The 16,356-nt window shown below is 35.0% G+C and overlaps 3 protein-coding genes and 1 long non-coding RNA gene across 7 annotated transcripts; 1 reads left to right on the forward strand and 3 right to left on the reverse strand.

Annotated features, from left to right (window-relative positions):
• Positions 1-68: 68 nt before the first annotated feature.
• Positions 69-3,113, reverse strand: LOC109859335 (asparagine--tRNA ligase, cytoplasmic). 2 transcript variants are annotated; one of them, XM_020437491.1, is made up of 10 exons: positions 2,919-3,113; positions 2,743-2,783; positions 2,251-2,661; positions 2,030-2,187; positions 1,803-1,946; positions 1,577-1,725; positions 1,360-1,488; positions 1,027-1,276; positions 695-958; positions 69-608 (listed from the first exon to the last, which is right to left on the reverse strand). In XM_020437491.1, the coding sequence occupies exons 2-10, from the start codon at positions 2,768-2,770 to the stop codon at positions 477-479; spliced, it is 1,665 nt and encodes a 554-aa protein (XP_020293080.1). In that variant the 5' UTR covers positions 2,771-2,783; positions 2,919-3,113; the 3' UTR covers positions 69-476. The 2 variants fall into 2 exon arrangements, with proteins under 2 accessions (XP_020293080.1, XP_020293081.1); XM_020437492.1 differs by having other exon boundaries at positions 2,743-2,797.
• Positions 3,114-3,479: 366 nt separating this feature from the next.
• LOC109859331 lies at positions 3,480-9,545 on the reverse strand. The gene is made up of 10 exons (XM_020437486.1): positions 9,455-9,545; positions 8,975-9,288; positions 8,139-8,709; positions 7,840-8,071; positions 7,551-7,741; positions 7,361-7,471; positions 4,597-7,302; positions 4,269-4,510; positions 3,919-4,171; positions 3,480-3,815 (listed from the first exon to the last, which is right to left on the reverse strand). Exons 2-10 carry the CDS (start codon positions 9,052-9,054, stop codon positions 3,759-3,761), a joined length of 4,443 nt encoding a protein of 1,480 aa, XP_020293075.1. The 5' UTR covers positions 9,055-9,288; positions 9,455-9,545; the 3' UTR covers positions 3,480-3,758.
• Positions 9,546-9,918: 373 nt separating this feature from the next.
• On the forward strand, positions 9,919-11,198 carry LOC109859332. Its single transcript, XM_020437487.1, has 2 exons — positions 9,919-10,005; positions 10,275-11,198. Exons 1-2 carry the CDS (start codon positions 9,938-9,940, stop codon positions 10,573-10,575), a joined length of 369 nt encoding a protein of 122 aa, XP_020293076.1. The 5' UTR covers positions 9,919-9,937; the 3' UTR covers positions 10,576-11,198.
• Positions 11,199-12,273: 1,075 nt separating this feature from the next.
• Positions 12,274-16,184, reverse strand: LOC109859333. Of its 3 annotated transcripts, none has more exons than XR_002250697.1 (4): positions 16,077-16,184; positions 15,525-15,672; positions 12,525-12,580; positions 12,274-12,305 (listed from the first exon to the last, which is right to left on the reverse strand). It is a non-coding gene; the product is annotated as an uncharacterized LOC109859333 (long non-coding RNA). The 3 variants fall into 3 exon arrangements; XR_002250696.1 differs by having other exon boundaries at positions 15,525-15,678; XR_002250698.1 differs by lacking the exons at positions 15,525-15,672; positions 16,077-16,184 and adding an exon at positions 13,896-15,153 and having other exon boundaries at positions 12,277-12,305.
• Positions 16,185-16,356: the final 172 nt, after the last annotated feature.

Consider the following 16,356-nt stretch of genomic DNA (forward strand, 5'->3'; position numbering starts at 1 on the left):
ATAAAAAATAAATATATTGCAAATTAATATATATATATATATACACATATTAAAACATATATTAAAAATATTTTTAAGAATACAGTTTTTTTTTTAAACACAGTGTAAATAGTTTTCATTATAAAAATGGTTAAATATTTGCAACGTACGTGTGTGTTTCTGTATATACGTACAACAAACAATACGTAGGTGTAGAGTTTACAGGATGAAGATAAGGAAGAAGAACAAATAATCGACACTCGAGAAAATGGATTTGTGAAATCGCAGATCTATTTGTAAGTAGATTTTCATCACGTGTCGAGCATGTGACGCGAGAACGTCTCTTGATATATATTACTATTATTAATCATCTTTTGTAATTATATTTAAATGCATATTTTTAAAAGTAATCTGCTTACTTTGTAAAGAATATAAAGCAAAAAACAGTTTTGCTAAAACGTCACTGATGCGAACTCCATATTATTATGGAATGGTTCTTACGGGCGACAACGTTCCAGGAAACGCGGATATAGGCATACTTCGCGTATGTGGTATCTGTTCAACATCCAACAGAGAAATCGTTCCAATCCCAATCCGTAACCTCCGTGAGGACAAGTTCCGTACTTTCGCTGTAAAGCCAAACACACAATGAACAAGTAACTCTTATTTTGATTTTTGCAATTTATTTTTATCTCGAGTTTTCCTTGATTTTTACCTGGTCCGTGTACCAGTAGTACGAAGTTGGATCGATATTTTCGCGTTTGTAACCTTCCATCAATTCTTCGTAATCCCAAATACGCATTGAACCGCCAACGATTTCACCCACGTTCGGTAAAAGTACGTCGACGGACTCGGTCAAGCGATTATCTTCCGAACAACGTTGCATGTAAAACGATTTAATTTCAGCAGGAAAACGGCAAAGCATTATCGGTTCGTTGATAGTATCGGTCATTTTTCTTTCTGGCATTTCTGGAATGTCCTGCAAAAAACGGCTGCATGTTTTATTTTCTTAGAAAAGACAAAGCACACACAAGAGAGAGCACGTACTTCTCCAAATTCGTAAAAACTGCCGTCTTCTTTCGTGATGTTGTGCTCTCGCAAATATTCGATCGCCTCGCTGTAGTTCATTCGCTTGAAAGGTTTCTTCGGCACTTGGAAGTCGGGGTTCAATTCCTTCACTATATGGGCATAAGGCGATTTCAGAACTCGATCGACTACATCGCAAATCAAGTCTTCTAATCGGTCGAGTAAATCATCAAACGAAATAAATGGACATTCCGCTTCGATGTGCGTGTATCTAAATATGAACGTAACAATCAAATATAGTACGCCAAGGAAAAAATCTTAATGTGAAACGAGATGCGTTCAATTTGTATTTACTCGGCAAGATGACGACGTGTTCTCGATTGCTCCGCTCGATAAGACTGAGCGATACAGTACACGTCTCCCATCGCAGGAATGCAAGTCTCAAGATACAGTTGAGAACTTTGAGTGAGAAAAGCGGTTTCTCTGAAAAGAAGCATGTTTATTATAATAGGTACTTGTATTAAATTTATCAATGATTTGTTTTTTCTAGTTATATATAATTACGTAATACCCAAAATAGTCTAATTTGAAAAGAGTCGAGCCACCTTCCACCTGTGTCTGCACCAAAGTTGGAGGAGTTACTTCGTAATATCCACGATCTTTGTAATGATCTCTGAACGCTTGTGTCAATACCGACCTCATAATCAAGATTTTCGATGTCTAAAAAATTAAAAAACTTGATTCCAATAAGAATTAAAAAAAAAAACGACTTTTAACTAGAGTTTTATATATCATACATTTTCGCCTCGGATCATAATGTGTCTGTTGTCTAACTGTACATCTGGCAGAGCTTCTTCGTTCAAAATTGAATCAGCACCGCCAGGAGGCGATGATCCGATAAGTTTCCAGTAATCAACATGCAACTCAAGTCCACCAGGTGCCTTAAATTAAGCGATAAATCATTAATTCGTGCTTGCACGTCAATTTTTTTTCCATCAACATAGTTAATAAATGTTGGACCTACATTCTTTCCTTCGGGAACGACGCACAAGGTTCCAAACAACTGAACAGCAGCTTCTGTGGCAAGAAGCAAGGCGTCGTACGTTTGGCAAAGCTTGCCAGACAGTACGCATTGCAGAAAGCCTGTTCCATCTCGCAGCATGATAAACATGAGAGCTTTGCCTAAGACAAAATTGTTCCATAAGTTATCACACAAACAAGAATAGATTTAATAATATTGCACACCTTGTCGTCTCAGTCTATGCACCCATCCAAATACTTTAATCCTTTCATCCTTGTGACTTGAAGCTTCTCTTAGTTTAATCTGTTTCGCCTCAGGTAGAGACTTGTCTTCTTCTATCACAATCGCTTTAGCTTCTTCTAGATTTTTCAATCTTTTCTCTTCATCTTCTAATACTTTGTTCTCATTTTCATTCTTTTTATACTGTTCTCTCACCCAGATTTTTTGTACCTTCTTTAACTGAGACTTGGATGCCGGCTCGTACTTCTTACCATCTTCCCGAGAATCCTGGTAAATAATCGGGAAAGGTTCTTTGCCAGCATGACGCATTGCTCTTAGAACAGTTTTAAATGGTTTATTCTCAGAGCCATTTCCCGTTTCATCGCTACCATATTTTTCCGATGTATAAATACTTTCTAAAATATGTTGTATACATATTTATATAAAATTACTTTTCATACACATATGTGTATTTGAGCAATCTGATGCAAACTTACCTGTTATCGTCTCTGTTTTGCCTGACATCTTGAATTTTTACCTGCAAAAATATATCTACATATTTATTATTTTATAACACGTTTAATATTATAATAAAAACATAAATTATAATTAATATATTGTACATAAGTTACTTTCTTTTTATCTATACACTTTACAAAAGAAAAGATCTAACCTCCTTCAATTAAATAAACTGATGTAATATCGAAGTTTCTTACAACACCGATGTGACCATGAAAAATTCAAAACCTATCGTGAGACTCCTCAAACCGGCAACGTTAGCCAACGTCAGCAATGTGTGTTCTTTAGCCACAAATCGTTCGTTCTGCTATCATCTGCTATCAAGCAAATACCAAGTCTCTCTCCCCCCTCTTCTCTTCTCTCCTCCTCACTCTCCCCCTCTCTCTTTCTTGCGTACTTGTATTGCAAAGAATTTAAAATAGTTGATATATGAATTTATATATATAACACATTGAGGACGGGCATGTAACAGGAAGCGGATACGCAGATTACTTAATTTGCATTTAGTATTTTTAAATAATAGTATACATATAGTTCATATATCTGTATATTATTAAGATAACATTTGCAGCTCCTTGCTCAGTTGCCGACTGAATAAAAAAAACATGAAAACGAGATATCTCGTGACCCGTCCGCAATGTGTTAATATAATTGATATACAAATTTTTAATAACACACACACGTTATAAAATGTAAAAAATGTAAATTTTGTATTTTTTCTTTCTTTCATTACATATATATTTTACAATATTAGTATATGATAACAACTCATCACACATTACCTAACAAACATTATACTATTATTCAACAACTAAACATTATGTATATCTTAGAAAACCATATGAAAGAAACCTACACCTTCTTGATCTCGAGTATAGTTTACATCTTATGTAAGATTTGATTACAGTAAATTAATAAAAAGTATAATGTTACAATACACAAATTCTAAATATATACGTTTTTCTCTATACAAGATCCAGTTTGCCGAGAGTCATCATCTCTTACGTGTCCTACCTTTAACGTTCTGTTCTGGCGCATAAAATGTGATACACTGAAAACAAAAATTTTAAATTATAAGTTTATGCATTTACACAGTTCTTTTTAATATACAAGATTGCATAAGATAAAAAAAAAAAAGAACAGAAAAAACGCACCTGTTCATCGAGGAAACTCATAAGATTCGAAAGTTTACATTTAAATCCACGTGTTCGCAACGTACAATGTAAGCTTTCGATATTTACAGGTTCGTATCGCAATATTTTGTTGTACAAATCTTGATCACTATCAATCAGTCTCGTAAAGGCTTCCGCGATATCCGACGAATTCTCTTGAGGTGGCAATGATTCGGTTTCGTAAAATTCCATTTCCTTGCTAATCGCGCCTTTCGCAGAATTTAAACTTCCATTGCTATGTAACATACATAAAAGCTACGTTATCATACATCTACATGTGTGTGTGTGTATGTGTGTACATATCTCATATACTGTTTTAACATTTGATATACCTCTCTTGAGAACAGAGTAATTCATTATCGCTTGTGTCATCCACATTATTCGTTTTTTCCGGGTTGTTCACATTTCTTTTCTTCACCGGTGGACCATCGTCCTCGTCACTTGAAATTTCCGTGATTTCCTTCTGTGCGGTCGTATCAGGTATTAAAGGATGAAGCTCGTTATAGATATGCATCAACAATTTTACAGCTCTGCCGCGCTTCTGTGCTTTCAATCCGTACTTCTTCATTTTTTTCTAAAGACGAAACACGCTCGTAAGAGAAAAAAAATATAGAAGAAAAGAATTTATACAATAGACTTATCATCGTTATATTAACTTACATGTAGTTCAGGCGTTTGCATATCATTGTAATCGGGCGGAGGTGTAACATCTTTTTCAATTATTTTAGATGCAGGTTTTGCAATATTCTGATCGCTGCAAATTTGCACGGATATGTGTTTAGATATACCTTGATTACACAATCGGTTCATGCTAATTTGCCCCTCGGACAAAGATTTCTTTCTCAAGTTCCTGATACTCGCGACGTTGTTTTGCGTCAAAGACATCGCAGCGCTATTCAAATTTTCACAAGTAGACGGAACACTATCCGTAATTGCATTATTATTTTTTCTGTGTGCATTATTCTTTTTGAATTTTGTTACGTTCAATACGCCAGCTGACCGACTTTTCTCTAAACTGTGTTTCTCGTATTGATTGACGTCGACGTTCGCGATATATATGTCATCTTCGAAATTTGGAAGAGAAAAATCTAAGGACTCTCTTAACTTAGGACTGTCTGTCGGAATACTTGGACTGCAATGTTCCGTATCGGAAAGCAAGCTTTCAATGTTTGAAGCATCCGGACTGGAAGGCACTATAATTGGACTTGGGACGGATTCTGCTTTCTGATTATCATCTTGTTCATTTAATTTGGACTGCTTTTGCGTGAAGATCATACCGAAGTCCGTATCGTCAGATGTCATCTCTGTATCACTGCCATTGAGCTCATCTTCGCTCGACTTAGTTGCGTTATTAACGTCTCCTTGTCTTTCCAAATCTGTTGTTATAACTTTTGCAATTTGTTCACTTTCCGACAATTGACTGTTCTTTTCACTCACCGTATCTTCTTCTTTATTTTCTTTTGTCCTGTCAAATACGGAAGAAGACAGGACATCTTCATAATCGCGATCATCGTTTTGCAAAACAACTGGGCAACTAGAAGATACGCTTTCGATCTCTGTGTCCGATGAAACGATCACCTCCGTGTCTTTCTCTGACAGAGTCGACTGAGTTTGCATTTTGCGATTCTCAGTCTCGTCGATGTAGCTGGTTTTATAGATTAAATCGGTTGACGTACTTTTGTGAGACAGATCGCTAACTGATGCGCTTTTCACAATTGCCGCGCGATACTTCGCTATGCTGTTGTCCTTGTGATTCCTCATGTATTTCGAATACATCGAAATATCTTCGTTGTCCTCTTCTAAATCATAGACGGTTGTGTTGAACGATTGATTAGTTGTCTCTGTATATGATGAACGCGCTGCTATAGCAATTGTTTCTCTCGAGGTGTCAACATCCTTAGCCGGTGAAGTTGAGACGCGTACGCGATTTGACATATTTTTATCAATTGTTCTTTCAGGTGATACGTCAGTCTCCAGTGAACTGATATTTCGCTTAATAATTTTATTAGAAAAACGAGAATAAAATTCTGGATGCTTATCTGCGTACGATCGCATACACTGTTCTATTTTGCTCAATCTACCAAGTTTCTTCTTGCCAGGCGATTGCTCAGTATTATCGTTGTAGGATTGTGAATCTTGAGTATGTCTATCTATGAGAAACGGGTTTTTGTATCTTAGAGGAGACAGTACGGAATGTTCGATATCGAGATTGGAATCCGACCTTGCGTTTTCTCTCTGTATCTTCTCGATAAACAACGTGATATCACCTTTTCGCTTTGCTGTATCCGAAGCGGATTTTGATTCAAAGCGTTGGGGAGTATCGATTGAAGAACTCTTGCGCGTATTCTGAGTAAACGATTCGTGAGAATCAGAATCGATCTCCATTACATCTTGTTCGATATTTTTCACACAGATGGACTCGTCTTCGTCTGGCTCCACACTTCCCGTATTCCGAGATTTACTTAACGGTATCTGACTACAAATATCAATATCAGCATCTTGTTTAATTAAACTCAGTAGCATGTGAAGATTGGAATTTTCGTAATCTTTAGAGCATACTACAGATTTATCATCGAGTTTCGTTGTATCGGACGTATCGTCGAACATGTCGGGAGATGCGGTACGTTCGAAATTTGAAAAAGCGCTAGTTCTAGAATGTTTTTCTTCCGATAATTTCGTTGAAACAACTTTGTCGTGCTGTACAAAACAAGAATACTGTGTATCTTCAACAGAAAGTAAATTAGTGATGCTGTTTTCTTGCAATAGTGTTTCTTGGGGACGCTGAATGATCTCCGATGTATCATCACGCTCGTGTTTGATTTCTGCTGGATTAGGAGTAAATTCTCTTTGACGTAAATAAGCAAACATATTGTGTACTTTATATTTCCTTGCTAGAGATCGAATATCAGACAGCGATGTATCGGAATCGAGCGTTTTCGAATACTTTTCGATGATTCCGCAATAGACAAATTCGAAAAAAGCCAAAGCAACGTCATAATCCACATCGGTCCAACACAGCTTTTCTTTCGCGGCGGAAAACTCTGTATCGTTCGCCACTACATCGAGCAAAATATTCGTACAACGCACATAAAAAACCAACTTGTGAGTCCAAATGTGTTTGCCGTCCCTCACAAACACGATAATGTCACTCGCAGAACTATCGTTCAATATATTTCTCCAACTTGATGCGAGATCGTCAAGAAATTTCTTTTCTCTGCAACACGTCTGGACTGAGCTCGAGAAATTTGTCAATTTTTCATTATCCGGTTTTTGTAGAGTTTGTATTTCTATTTTCTCTTCTTGCTGATCTAAAAGCCTTTTATCGTTCACAGTTGGATCCGTAAGTTTTCTGATATTTTCCTCTTCCTAAAAAATGTGAAAATATTGTTTTTTGTTTTTGCAAGCTAGTTAATAAGTAACTTACATTTGATATTTGCACTTGCTTCTCCGATGGCGCTATCTGAGGCAACAGTTGTTTCACGTAAAATAGATTTTTAGTCGGAGTTAATTTTGTCTTGTCCCACAATGTGTTCTCCTTAAAAACAATCAAAAATGTGAAAACCTGCACTCACAGATGTTGCAAATAATTTCTAAGAAAAATTAAATTTACTTACAGTTTGATATATTTGCTGAAGGAATTGATTCTTTATAACAATTTTCTCTTTAACATCATGGTCCTCTTCTTCTTGAGGTCTTTGAGTAAAGTCTTTACAGCCCATAAGTATTTCGGCTATTCTTTCTGTTAAAATACTTTCTCTTTCCACAGCGGTACGTCTTTGTAGAATAGTTGGTTCCGTGATTTTTTCTTGTGTAAATAAAAAAAAAAGATTGAATATAAAAATAAATTTTTCTACTTGTGTAATTTATTGATATTGCATATATATATATGTATCGAATAAGTACTTTTCTTAATTTTAGTGGCAGGCCAGCTGTTCACAGGTGACACGTTTCTATTGCTAGTAAATCCAAAGTTCTGTAATGTTGTTTTGTGACAATATTCTGCGTTCGGCAACGAAGACGGGCTAGATGAGATAGCCGCGATTTGAGCTTCATCCCAGTTTTCCATTTCTTCTTTCTCGTATAAAGATTTGGAAAGCGCTAAAGCAAGCTGAAGATCGGGATCATCGTGAGATGTCTGGAAAAAATTAACAATCAATGTAAATCTATCTATCTTTCATATTGTTTCATTATCAGACACTTACCATTTTACGAGGAACAGGTTTTTTTTTCTCTTGTAACACAGGCGCGGAAAGCAATCCTAACGACTTTCTTTCCGCAGCTTGTCGTTCTTGAAGTTCCACGGCGACCATTAATTTTTTTGTAGACACATTATTCTTCGTCGCGCAACTCTTCATGTGTACAGCTTGCGAATTTTCATCTTTGAGAGTTTTGAAACATAATGGGCATACGTGAGCTATTTTCACATTAGCCAAACTCTGTGGCAAATTAGTCTCTTTTTTGTCAGACTTGAAAAAAGATGACTCGATTGATGGCTGCTGTACATCATGTACAATCTTTTTATTCTGCAATAGTTTGCTGCTTTCCGCTTTTCTTTCTTTATTAACCTTGGATTTTGAATGGGGGAGTTTTTTTTTCGACTTATTTGGAGGCTTGTAGCTGTCAATGATTCTTGGTTGTAAAGGATGTTTTTTTGGCGATTTAAAATCTAATATGCTGTCATCATCATATCCAGATTGAGATGTACTAGCAGTTCTATTTTTTCTATTATCAATATTAGAATCATCAGAAGCACAAGCTTTCTCATCTATATCTCTGAATGAGACAGAAGATATTGTATGTATGTATATATGTATTGTATTTCACACAGCTTATGTATAGTTAGTAAAGAATATAAACATCTACTTAAAGGATATCATATTTTTAATAGGAAGAAGATATAAAAAATAGTTTCTAACATATATATACGTATATATTAAATATATTTTTATACAGTTTTGTTTGGAAAAGAATACATGTCATTTTGAATCAAACTACATTATCTATAAAGATAATATATATGTGATATAAACAAGAATACCTTTCTTTGTAACTTTTTTTTAATCTTAATCTTCTCTCTGGACTACTGGATTTATGCAATCCATCTTTTTCAACATCCATTTTCTATATGTATTTTAAATATGGATGTTTCACACTATTATTTAAACTTTGCAAACTTAGTTTGTTTGTATATTTCTTAATTCAGCTTCTGCTTTTAGTCTTTCTTCTTTTCTTGCTCGTAACCGATCAATAACATTTTTGAAAACTGGATTTGAATAATCTTCTGCCATAGCTTTCTCATCCTCAGAGAGTTCAGTGATTTGATTATTTTCGGTATTTAAATATGGAAAAACACTGTATACAATAAAACATATACGTTTAATATAAATTATACAAAGAGCAAACAAAATCTTAATAATTTTAGATATTGCATCAAGATATGTATTAAAGTTAAGGGCAATTAGTCAATTTATTAAATTGAAATATTTTATAAATATATGACGATATAAAAAATACCTACTTTTTTCTCAGAGAATAGTACATCACACCCATATAAACAAGTGTTACGCCAGCCGCAAAGCCGTTAACATATTTGTTCGACGGCGTGTTTCTGAATTGACGTGGTTTTCTGTGTGTCTTGTCTGCAGGATCGTGCTGCATTTCATTCAGTTCAAACGAGAGAAAAACAAGAACTTAATAAATCCTAATGTGTGCGATAGTTTTACAATTTTACAAGTTTTACAAATTCTAACCTAACCTAACCTAACCTAGAAGGTGGAACAACCGGCCCTGGGTGCGTTCACTTTGAGCTTACGCGAAAACGATGTTTGTGAACTATTAGCGAAAAAGTGTTCAAGACGAACGCACCCTTTTACTCCAAACTTACTCGTGTTCTCGGAACTTTATCGTACTGGAAAATTGGAATGACAGAGCTAATTGTCAGACTGAGATAGATTTTAAAAAATTTTTCATCAAAATATAAATCACAAAGTATTAAACGATTATGTTCTCATCGAGCGCAAGTTTGTTAGAAACGTTACCATGGTGGGAATCGGACATTGTAAAATACGGGTGAATATTTTTGTTTTCAAGTAAAATGTATAACAACGATTTTGTTTGCTTGTTTTTGTGGTTCCGATTCTAAAACAGTTTTTCGTTCGTATATGTTTATTACAGCATAAAGCAAAATAAAAATTCTGATTTTTTCCCCGTGGCAAAAACTTTAAATTAAGAGAACATATATACGTAGACGTCTAAGATTAATTATCATCTACAATTAGATGTATAAAATGTATAAAAAAAAAACTTCGTTAATTATAAAACGGATTTATCGATAACAGGCTCAGTTACGCACCTGTGAGAAAGCGAGTAACAACGGTAATGGGAAATCATATAGTGCAATTAACGAATCGTAAGTACATGACGCAACTCGCGGCAAAGATACAGGAAGATTACGAAACGCAGCAAAAAGACCGTATTGAACGGAGAAAAGTTAAAGACACTACGGTAGTACCGGAATTGCGTAAATTTTTACCCAAATCTCAGCTGGTGACACGAAAACGTCATCCGTGCGTGCCAAAATTTTATCCAGAGGCGGCTAAAAAATGCAAAGAACTTCATCTGCGTCTTTTTACCGAATGAATCAAGAATCAAAGGGATTTTCGAACGAGATCGCAAAGGAGGGTGTAATAATTTATATTTATTTTGCATTTTTCTTCGGCACACTAACGTATATAAATTACGTTGTTACAGAAAAAAATTACTTTTTACTTTGAACTTTTACTTTTTTGACGTTTTTATTTAAGGAATGCGTGAGATATGTTCATTATGTTGAAAATAAATTTAAAAAATGCTCATATGTATCAGATGAGTCTTAAAACCTAAGATATGATTCTTAATTGTATCTACATTAAATTAATTGAAATGTTTGATAATGTAATTTTTTAATTACAATCGTTACAGTTATGGAAGACTTAAAAACCAGCAATGTATAGCACCTTGCGGTCCACCGTCGCGTTGTGAAAGAATATATTATCGATGTATATCACATACTAAAACGATAAATGCGTGCATTCGCGATTCAAATGAAATTTGTAGTATAGTGTAATCGGAAAATTTTATCGATCACGAATTGCGAAATTACGCATATAATTCCGGTCCTACTTTAATGCTTGTAATTTGTGTTCTCTTTGTAAAAAAAACATCGTCACACACACATACATGCATACACTAGACGAACTTACGATGAAGAAAAAAAAAAAAAACAAAATCCTGTGACAGATATCTTGATATCTTCTTAACCCTTCAAGTCCAGACGTGGGTCTCCCAGACCCACTCAAAAATTGCGCATCAGCGTTTCTAGAAAAAACTAAGTTTTTTTTTTAAAAAAGCTCGTATCTTCGAAACTATTAGAGATTTTTCAATGGTTTTTATCGACGCAGAATCGTTCAAACTTTCGATTAAAAAAAGAAAAAAAAATACAAAATAGAAAAAATATTGATTTTTCGCAGAGATATTTAATCTTAAAGTCGCGTGGGTCTCGCGGGCCCAGTCTGGTCAACTTGTCATAATTTTTGAAGTCTGGTCACGAAGGGTTAAAATAGGGTGTTAAGTTGCTCTTTGTCGCGGTTTCTTTAACAATTGCAGTAGGAATTGCTGATTAACAGGAACTTGCACCAATATACCCTTGGCGGTGCGATCGATAGAAGCGTCCTCGGGTTCTGCAAAAAAAAAAAAACAATCTCTGTTATTAATATCATCTTTGATAATACTCATGATTTAAAACTTACCTAGCAATATCTCTTCGTCCCACGGCTCGTCCCATAGCTGTTGAAGGCCCGATGACATGATCACCGAAGGCTCGGGTGCAAATTTGAAACGGAAATCCGACCATCCAAACGATCTCATAGTTTCTCTAGAAAATAAAAATTTGGATGTAGAAGTGTACAATCTGACGTCTGCTATTAAACGTTCGCAAATAGAGCAAACAGATTAACCGCGCGATTTCAGATTGTTTTCTTTAAAACCGTCATGTGCTAATAAAAATCTTTAAACATTCTCAATGTATCACTTTCTCTAACGTTTTACACTTATTTCCAGAATGATTCTCGATCTCTTTTTGTGGACTCACGCAAAGTGACGATCGGTTTTGCACTTATTTGATATTAATGAAATGTAAGATTGCGCCAGTAACGTACTCGTACAGTTTTTCAAGATATCGTTTCTCCGGCGCTTTCCTCAAAGCTAATAATGGGACCGGCATTGGATAATAGTGCACATGATAATGCTGTATGTTATTCATCGTCGCGGTCTTGGGTGGCTGCTTCTTTGCTTTCAGAGATTGAAAGAACTCCGTCAGAGCCTTTTTAGGACTGAAATGTGTGAGAAAAATGTATAACTAAAAACTAGATGTAAATGATTTGATGGTCAAACAAATAACGAATGTGCGCGCCACATGCAATGTTTCATATTTGTTGTTTGATTCAATTTGTACATTGTATTTCTATCGAGGGAGACACGGTAGTGTCTCGTTGCGATTTGAAAAGTAAATTGTTAATTCTTTTTCAAAAGCTTGAAAAAATCGCACTCACTATTCAAAAAAGAATTCTTCTGAGGATCCAATCAGTAACGTCACGAGCAATATCAACTGCAAATAATAAGTATTGATTTATATACTTCGTTTTAATCTTCTTTTTTATTTTTTTTTAATTAACATTTTGATCATGCTTTAGTAATGCAAATTGTTTGTTAGAAAATAAACCTCCTCTCTCATAAGTGAAATAAATTATTAACATAACGATTTATATATCCCAGAAAATGTACACTCTCTTTTCCACACACTCACACCCACCCATTTCTCTCTTTCTTTTCTTTTTACGAATAAAACTATCGTGAAGTTTGAATCTATAGGTTTCATGTGTGCGAGTTAAAATGGCGTCGTATCTCTACACTTGGATAACTATTGATTATTAATTACTGATTATTTACTTGCACTATCTTCATATTGCAGCACTAATAAATTTATCACAACCGGATCGTGTGCGTCTGCTGTGCAACACATATATACAACAAACTGAGAATTTCGATGAAACTAGATCGCTTTATATCGCGCGGACTCTTACCCTCTTTCTCCACGCGCTCGTGCTCTTCATTTTTTCCCTTCGATTCACACGGTGCTGTCTCAGAAGCGACTTCAATTATTTTGATTCGGTAAATCGGTATGGATTCGCGCTCGCAATTATCATGCGTAATTAAACGATCATTAGAAACGGACAATGCGCGTGGGAGGAAGGGGAGAAGAAGAAGAAGATTCTCAGTATAGAATTTCTTAGAAAGGAAAAAATAAAACTTCCACGTGTTTCCATCGCTATATTGTATGCATACAAATATTGTAAACCGCCGGGAGGTTTTCAGAGAGCTTAACAAAAGTCAGAAAATGTAATTTTATTTGCTATAGTTAAAAGATAATTAATCTAGTCACACGATTACGCTTCGATAACAACTCGATACCTGAAGAAATAATTTTCGATTTTCAAGTTTATTTTATGTGAAAAGCATGCGCGATTTCGCTTTTCTCTAAATTTCTACATGATCAGACATGATGTTCTCGATTCAACGCATAAAAAAAGAGGAAAATGCACGAGAAACAAAGATCTATCGATAACTAAACTGAACGTTTTACACAGGATGTTCTATATATGCTCTATATATGCGATTCTAATGGCCAAGATTACGAGAAGGATTATGGCTTACGGGCGCCTTTCACATAGACGCCCATAAAACACAAGATGAAGAAAGGTGAAACTAAACATTGTCCGAAGATTCCAGACGTCACAAATACGCAGTAACTGTCATCGTCTCGATTTTTTTATAATTAAAATTGAATTGTTCATCGTTTAGCAGTATATTTTGCACAATCATACATCTTTTGTATAATTAAATAAAATTAAAAGTGTACTTACTTGCGTGTACACATGTTTATATGTTTCTTTCTTTGCATACAATTGCCAAAACTTTCCGTTGTACGTATGACAGACCAAAAAATGTCAAAAAGATCAACCTTTTTTTTTATCGATGCACATATACCGTTCCTCGAGTGTTTCTTCCCAGATAGCACAAAAATCCGAAAAATATCTTAAGAAAATGTTCCAAAGACATCTAATGCTCAATTCCTTCACATATGATAAGTTCTCGATAACTTTATCTAAAAGATAAAGTATATCTTTTTGCATATCTTTATCTAGAAAATAGCTATCGGGAGGTATGAGGAAATTGTGTGGGTCTAAATTATTTCAACTATTTTCTAGATATCTTTATCTCCTCTTACGACGTTTTTCGGACGTCTTTTGTGCTGTCTGGGATAAGATAATTGTAAGAACAATCGATTACTCTAAACAAAAAAAATAAAAAAGAAGATAAGCAAGAAAAACTACCCAACAGTACAGTGTTCAAACATATCCACTGAATATTATATAAATATCGCATCAATATCTCTCTATATTAAATATACGTGAGACATTCTTGAAATAATGTGATATAGGCTGTACACGCGGTTCGGTAACAACCATATGACAATATAATTTAGCTAACTACTTCGATCCTCGCTTTTTCGGACAATTCACATCATCTTTCACAGTGTTTGGGTACACAGAGAAATTTTTGTTCCCTCCTCAATTATTTTCTTACTTCTTGCAAATTGATACTATTACCGAAGCATCGACGATAAGCTTGACAAGATTTAACCGATTAAGCTAATCAGTTTCGCGAAGTATCAAAAGCCGTTCCACTAGCACGATAATCTCTCGAACCGAGTGACTGAGTAAATGCGAAAAAAGATGAGAAGACCACTTTCGCGGATATAGGCTATTTTTCTTTTCTTTTCTAGGCGTGCGACAACGTTGACGATGACAACGACAATGATGACGATAACGGAAATCAGCGATTTCTATTCCTTGTAGTACATGCGTACGTTATATATGCAAATACATGTTGTTGTTTTAATGTGAAAGGCATATGATACACGAAGCCGGATCTTTATGGATGATCATCACCGTTTTACTTCACAACGAGAACACTTAAACAACAATTATTTACACTTTCCAGTGCGTTTCACATGTATACAATTATCACGATCTGTGATTATAATGATCGCAATTCTTTCACAACAGGAAATCGATCGCGAGTCTGATTATATTAATCTACTTTGCTTTTACATAAACATGCCTCTAAGCACAGCAACTTTTTTAACACCCCGACTATATATCAAATATACATTATGCAAAAGAGAGTTTCTTTTCTTTTCTCTCTCTCTCTCTCTCTCTCTCTCTCTCTCTCTCTCTCTCTCTCTCTCTCTTTCTCTTTCTGTACTACAAAAACTTAAACAAATATAAATATTATAGAGCAGGTTATTATACCGTTACATAACATGTTACAATCAAGAAGCAGTTTTGAAAAAAAAAAAGACAGACAAACTCGATCATCCTTTTGGATTCTTCAGTATGTAGGTCTCTCGTAGGTTTTTTCCAAGATTCTCTTGTTACAATTAATACATGAACAACCCCTTGTGCTTAATTATTTATATATGTACATACATGAGAAAACTTTCCTGAGGAGAGAAAGCTGCGCAAGGTCACGGGTGACAGTACAGTCGGAAAATGATCGGACAAACCGGTTCTCCAGTTCCATCGATATCATCGTGTCGTTCTCATCGATATATGTGCGACGTTTTGTGCCGTACGCCTGTTTCTAGGAACAAAATAACTAAACAAAACGTATTCCACATCGCATGTTGAACGATTTCTCTCGCACGCGATTGCTATCGAGAAATTAGTACGTGCAATTGTGATGGATGGGGAAAACGAACAGAAAAACTAGAATACTTGTCAAACAAGAAGTTAGATTTTTTTTTTTTTTAAGAAAAACGTTTAATTAAATTCACACTATAGTTAAAGCAAGAAATATCTTTCCTGATACTCTGATAATTTTTCAAACCGATAATAGTTCTCTTTACATAACGTCGATATTTCTTGAAACTTGTAATCACATTTGTTTTTTGTAAGAAAAGTAAGAGAAGAACAGGTGCGTATATGAAATATAATATTAACTTGTTAACGAATCTTATAAAATTAATCAACTTTTCATACCTTTTTCTTTTTACATGATTTTTTAGTGTTCGGTATGAATCTTTATGCATTACAACGATACGTGGTAGTTCCAAATTTGCAACAAATCGTACTCCAATTAGCCGCCACTGCAGCCATTTTGACAAGCCGTGAAAAGCCAATGCACATGAAAATTTCTATAGACAAGTCTTTAAACTCGTATTACATTTGCGGTTGAGTTTCCAGTTGGCGATTGCAGACTGACCAACGATCGAGCTAGCTTCTTTGACCTGATTGGTCTGCAACCATCAATCATTGTAGA

This window comes from Pseudomyrmex gracilis, unplaced genomic scaffold (genome assembly GCF_002006095.1).
Source record: "Pseudomyrmex gracilis isolate BER0280 unplaced genomic scaffold, ASM200609v1 scaffold_258, whole genome shotgun sequence".
In the NCBI taxonomy this organism is placed as follows: domain Eukaryota; kingdom Metazoa; phylum Arthropoda; class Insecta; order Hymenoptera; family Formicidae; genus Pseudomyrmex; species Pseudomyrmex gracilis.

What these genes read in the sequence shown, in the direction of transcription:
- LOC109859335 (XM_020437491.1), bottom strand. Translation starts at nt 2,770, where the DNA reads ATGTCAGGCAAAACAGAGACGATAACAG. An exon ending in TTATGATCCGAGGCGAAAAT is followed by an intron (nt 1,726 to 1,802) that starts GTATGATATATA and finishes TTAATTTTTTAG; the next exon opens with ACATCGAAAATCTTGATTAT. An exon ending in ACTACTGGTACACGGACCAG is followed by an intron (nt 609 to 694) that starts GTAAAAATCAAG and finishes TTGGCTTTACAG; the next exon opens with CGAAAGTACGGAACTTGTCC.
- LOC109859331 (XM_020437486.1), bottom strand. Translation starts at nt 9,054, where the DNA reads ATGGATGTTGAAAAAGATGGATTGCATAAATCCAGTAGTCCAGAGAGA. An exon ending in AAAAAAAGTTACAAAGAAAG is followed by an intron (nt 8,710 to 8,974) that starts GTATTCTTGTTT and finishes TGTCTCATTCAG; the next exon opens with AGATATAGATGAGAAAGCTT. An exon ending in TTACTCTGTTCTCAAGAGAG is followed by an intron (nt 4,172 to 4,268) that starts GTATATCAAATG and finishes TATGTTACATAG; the next exon opens with CAATGGAAGTTTAAATTCTG.
- LOC109859332 (XM_020437487.1), top strand. Translation starts at nt 9,938, where the DNA reads ATGTTCTCATCGAGCGCAAGTTTGTTAGAAACGTTACCATGGTGGGAA. An exon ending in TCGGACATTGTAAAATACGG is followed by an intron (nt 10,006 to 10,274) that starts GTGAATATTTTT and finishes TATCGATAACAG; the next exon opens with GCTCAGTTACGCACCTGTGA.